The 5,000-nt window shown below is 34.5% G+C and overlaps 1 protein-coding gene across 1 annotated transcript in view; it reads left to right on the top strand.

Moving 5' to 3' along the window:
* The window catches only part of LOC135227050 (cell adhesion molecule Dscam1-like), a 343,394-nt gene that overhangs the window by 316,348 nt on the left and 22,046 nt on the right, over positions 1-5,000 (top strand). Inside the window, 3 exon segments of the mRNA XM_064266856.1 lie at positions 1,678-1,805; positions 2,532-2,649; positions 3,768-3,886. Coding sequence (XP_064122926.1) covers positions 1,678-1,805; positions 2,532-2,649; positions 3,768-3,886 — 365 coding nt within the window.

Genomic DNA, 5,000 nt, shown 5'->3' with positions numbered 1-5,000 from the left:
ATACTTTCTACAAGAGATGAGATAGAAATTCCTCATCCTCGTAAAATATGATTTAAACTAATTTGCTATATACTTTGAGATGAATGCATCGTATCTGCAAAAGGGGTACTTGTATGTGTGTATGTGTGTTTGTATGTATGTATATATAGGAATTTACGCAAATATATATATAGTAACCTGCACTAGTCAAGAGAGAATAATTGTATGGCACGGCATTTCTGTCATTGACATTACAGTTCAACACTGCATTCTTGTTGTGTCTGCCATTTAATCGAATAAATAAAATTCAAATGTATAAACCAGGATGTTAAGTCGTTTTCGTTGGGATATAAACATAAAATTCTACTTGTTATTCAACTGAATTCCATTCATTTTTTTTCGAAAAGTAAAGAGTAAGCAGATGCGAATAAGCAAGTATGTTTATGATTTTCTGTCAAGTTGATTCAGGTTTACCTCAGAATTGCCTTTCATAAATATAGGTCTTATTTTGATGATTGATATTGATCTAGTGTTTATGAATGGACATTTTCGTGAAATGTTTATTACGTTATTTTTCTTCTGGGTTTTTCGATGTTTATTTCAAGAAAAGTTTATTCGTCTTTATGCGTACAAAATTCTTTACGTTTATTTTATAGGTTTTTTCTTTGTTCATTCGCACTACGTTATGCTTATGTAGCTTTACGAGGGTTCATCATACTTTGGTTGTAAAAAGGCAATCCAAATTTATTTTGTAGAAAAATTTATTCCAGTTCATTTCTACAGTTGTGCAAGTTTATTTTTGAAAAGATGTTCTAAGTCACCTACAGAGATCTTGACGTTTTTATTTGGTAGAAATGTTTATCCAAGTTTATTTTGTATCGAAATTTATCTAAGTTTTATTTTTCAGAAGGATTTGCAAAATTTATTTTGTAGAAAGGTGGTATTGGTTTATTTTATGTAGGTTTATGTTGTAGAAAGTTATGTAAGCTTATTTCTTGTGTAGGTTTGCTCAAGTTTATTTGCAGGAAGGTATATGCGATTGGTAAGAAAAATTGTCCAAGTTTATTTGCGAAAAAGGTTATTTAGATCCCTGGCGAATTTATGGTAATTTTATAGCTCCAAATTATTGTTGTTAAATTGTTATTCTTCTGTTACTGTAAAATATATACATTTTGCGTTCCGAATTTTAGGATGCCAGATATTTTGTTGATCTAATTTATAGAACTAACATAAAAGACTATTTTTAGCTTTTTGCATTATTCTGGAAAAATAGAAGTTTTGGAGTATTTCCACTTTTATGCGAAAGGATATTACGTATTTCATAAAACGATCACTTTTATTGTGACTGATTTAACCTTTTAATGAAACAGTTTATTTTTGTCCTCTCTTTTTCATTGTGAGAGAAATTGGTCTCCTTTAGAATTATTTTACGTGTCCATGGCAGCCAGTAACCTTATTTATCATAATATTTTATCTTGAAAGCATTTCATATTCTTCGTTTTATTTTGATTTTTCATGAAAGGGATTGGTCCTCTCTGTTATGTTATCATATCTGGGAAAATTTATATTCTCATTTATCATTTAACGTCTCGTGTAAATACTTATGTTTATCTTATCTTTAAGCAATTTCTCTATTTCTTGATCTTCATTTTACCTTTTGAAATTAATTAAGAAAAATTTTTACATATTTTTTCTTAGGTTTACAGTCCAGCCTGACGGAACTCTTACACTGGCTGACATTCAGCGAGAAGACAGCGGTACGTACACGTGTACAGCATCCAACCACCATGGCACAGATTCCGTCACGTACAACCTCACTGTTCTGGGTAAGAATACTTTTAAGCTAACAAGTTTAGGGACTGGTAGCATCAAGGTCTAGACCTTGGGTAGCATTATCTTATTTGCCTCTGTAAGAGTTGTTAAACTAGAAAGATTCTGTAAGTCTTGAAAGGCAAAATGTTCCCCTTTGTCTTGCAGTATTTAGTTGCTGTATTATGCCTTTGGCACTTTAGAAATGTTGTGAAACTTTACCTTGTTAAACATAGCTGGGCTATTTTCATTTCAAGTTAACACAATAGACACGCCCCCTTGTGGCATAGCTGCAAACTGTCCCCAGAGGAATTGCATTGACAAAATGATAACCTTTGTTTAGTAGTAGGTACCATATTGTTACTTTGTTTTTCATCATTTGGTGGAAGTAGTTTTCATTTTTTTGTTTTTTTACTGGATTTTTGCCCATTTTTTTTAAGATAGCAGCGTTTGCACAATACCAAAACTTTTGAATTGAAAATTACTTTTATGTGTTTTAATCTACAGCAGGAGAAATCATGTTCAACCACAAACAAAAATAAACAAAGTTTGTTAATTATCTTTTTTGCTATAAAAACGAAAGTAGAGACACGATTGGCTAACGAATGGTTGTAGCCCCGTTCAACACCACTCTGACATTCCCGAAAGGTCAGGCACGAATGACATTTCGCCCGACAGATTGAGTCGCATCCTGAAGTACCGCCTTGTAATGCATCAAAACTTTACACCTGTCCTATTTACAGTACCTCCGTCAGCGCCGTCGCTCCACGTCACCGAAACGACCGCCTCCTCCATCCGCGTGCAGTGGAGCGTGGAGGATACGGGTGGAGCTGCCTTGGAAGGGGTCTCATTGCATTACAGGTTTGTGTCGGGAAGGTTTTTACCTGGTTTTGTCTTTCTTTGTATTTGTTCGTTTTCTTCTAGTGTTTTTGTAAGGCTCAAGGTATTTAGTTGTGTTTTTGTCATTGTTCTTGATAGTACTGATAATTCCAATAAGGCCTCCATTGTTTTGATGATAATGCAATGATAAGACTAATAATAATAATAATAATAATAATAGAAATGATAATTATTATTATCATGGTCTTCATCATTATTATTATTATTATTATTATTATTATTATTATTATTCAGGAGGAAGACCTTCATTAATACAAGTTTTATTGAAAATAATGACTATTTCAACCGCGTTTATTTTGTATAGAAGTTTATCTATTCTTCTTATCACTGACTTTTCTTCTGTACTCAAGTTGGATATTAAAACTCCAAATGGGGAATTCATGTCAAAAGCGTGGTATTTGTCAAATTGAATAGATTATACAAAAGGCAGTACAAATTGTATAATATATTCAATTTGACAAATAACACGTTTTTTACATGAATTTCCCGTTTTGAGTTTTAATAGCCACCTTGAGTGCAGAAGAAAAGTCGAATACAGAAGAAAAGTCAGTAATAAGAAGAATAGAGAAAAATCACAAAATAAACGCGGATGAAATAGTCATTATTTTCAATAAAACCTGTATCATTATTGTTATTATTATAACATTTACAACATTCTTCCAGTAATTTGTTTCCTATATGAAATTTCCATTTGGGATTACAAGTACGCTAATTACTCAGCATTCCCATTCGCAAATTACATTTCTGAAAAAAGTCTGCTTTTAATCAAAACTGGCAACCCATCTTCCCATTCACTGTCCCAACACTGATGAAAGCATTTAGGTCGCACCTCCCCCACTCCCTCCATATGCCAACCCCTCCCCTCTACTACATCACCCTGCGTCCCAACTCTCCTTACCCATCCCCCACCCACTCCCTTCAGTATTTTTATTTGTGGCTACGTGAAGCAAAATGGGGGTTGGGGGGCGGGGGAAACTAATATTGGTTATCAAGCTTGGGACGGCATTGATTAATGTTGCAATGGCTTGTTGAGGAGGAGGAGGAGTCCCAGAATGGTCTCATGTTCCATTTAATCGCAGATCTGCCGGCGGCGAATGGGTGACGGAGAGAGTGGACGGAATACATAAGGCTTACACGGCCACCTTGCTGAAATGCGGCACCCTCCACCATTTCTACCTCACGGCCACCAATCGGATAGGTAAGTAAGGGGACGACTCTCTCTCTCTCTCTCTCTCTCTCTCTCTCTCTCTCTCTTTCTTTCTTTCTTTCTGTTTATTTTCGTATTCTCTTTTATTTATACTCAGAGTTGTCTGCGTGTTACTGTTTCAATATTTTTATTTATTTATTTATTTATTTTTGACATACTTGTAGCCTCTTCTGGCTGCTTCTGTGAGATATGTTTTTTTTATGTTTTCCGCCATCTCTCTCTCTCTCTCTCTCTCTCTCTCTCTCTCTCTCTCTCTCTCTCTTTGATTTTGTCTTCTATAATATGTATGCTTAATGCCTGCCCTTCCCTGTCTCAATATTAATGTTATTTCATACCTGCAGTCTTGTCGTCTGTTGCTGCATCTGTATGGTATATATTTTTATATTTACTGCCATTCTCTCTCTCTCTCTCTCTCTCTCTCTCTCTCTCTCTCTCTCTCTCTCTCTTCTCTCTCTCATTAAACAAACTTGCGCATTGCCAATACTATATTTTTTGTATTTTGTAAACCTGTGATTCGTCGTCATGTCAGTATTGTACTGATTAACGAATATATCATCAGGCTTACGAACGAATATAAATGTAACCAAAAAAAGGAATACAGGTATCAGAACTGATGTGGAAGGGAAGTATATAGTATCAGTACAACATCATAAATCCTCCGAGCAAATATATCTTCAGAAGAGTACTATATTATCCGAACATATCATGCTCTCATTCACACCTGTTGATCCCAGGCTCATTGGCCCATTGCCTCTCGCACGTGAACCCTGACCTCTGTTGCATATTTCAGTAGCGATTTTGTAGCTGTATCTGGCTCTCTTTATTATTCACAGCGTGCTCCTTTGTTAAGGCACTAATGGTTATTTGATATTCCTGTATTTTGATCATTGCTATATACTTTTAATCATATTTCTCAAGGTTACAATATTTTCTCTTCTTGTTGATATAAATCCTTATTACAGGAACTATTTTTAATATGTTCTGTTGTTGGGCATGTCATTTTTATATCAAGCTATTCACTGATTATGTATTTTCGTCTTAAGAAAGGCATTATTGTTTGCACATAGTAAGAAAGGTATTATTGTTGGAATATAGTTTATAAATC

This window comes from Macrobrachium nipponense, chromosome 15 (assembly GCF_015104395.2).
Source record: "Macrobrachium nipponense isolate FS-2020 chromosome 15, ASM1510439v2, whole genome shotgun sequence".
Taxonomy (NCBI): domain Eukaryota; kingdom Metazoa; phylum Arthropoda; class Malacostraca; order Decapoda; family Palaemonidae; genus Macrobrachium; species Macrobrachium nipponense.
This window is presented reverse-complemented; position numbering and strand designations above follow the sequence as displayed.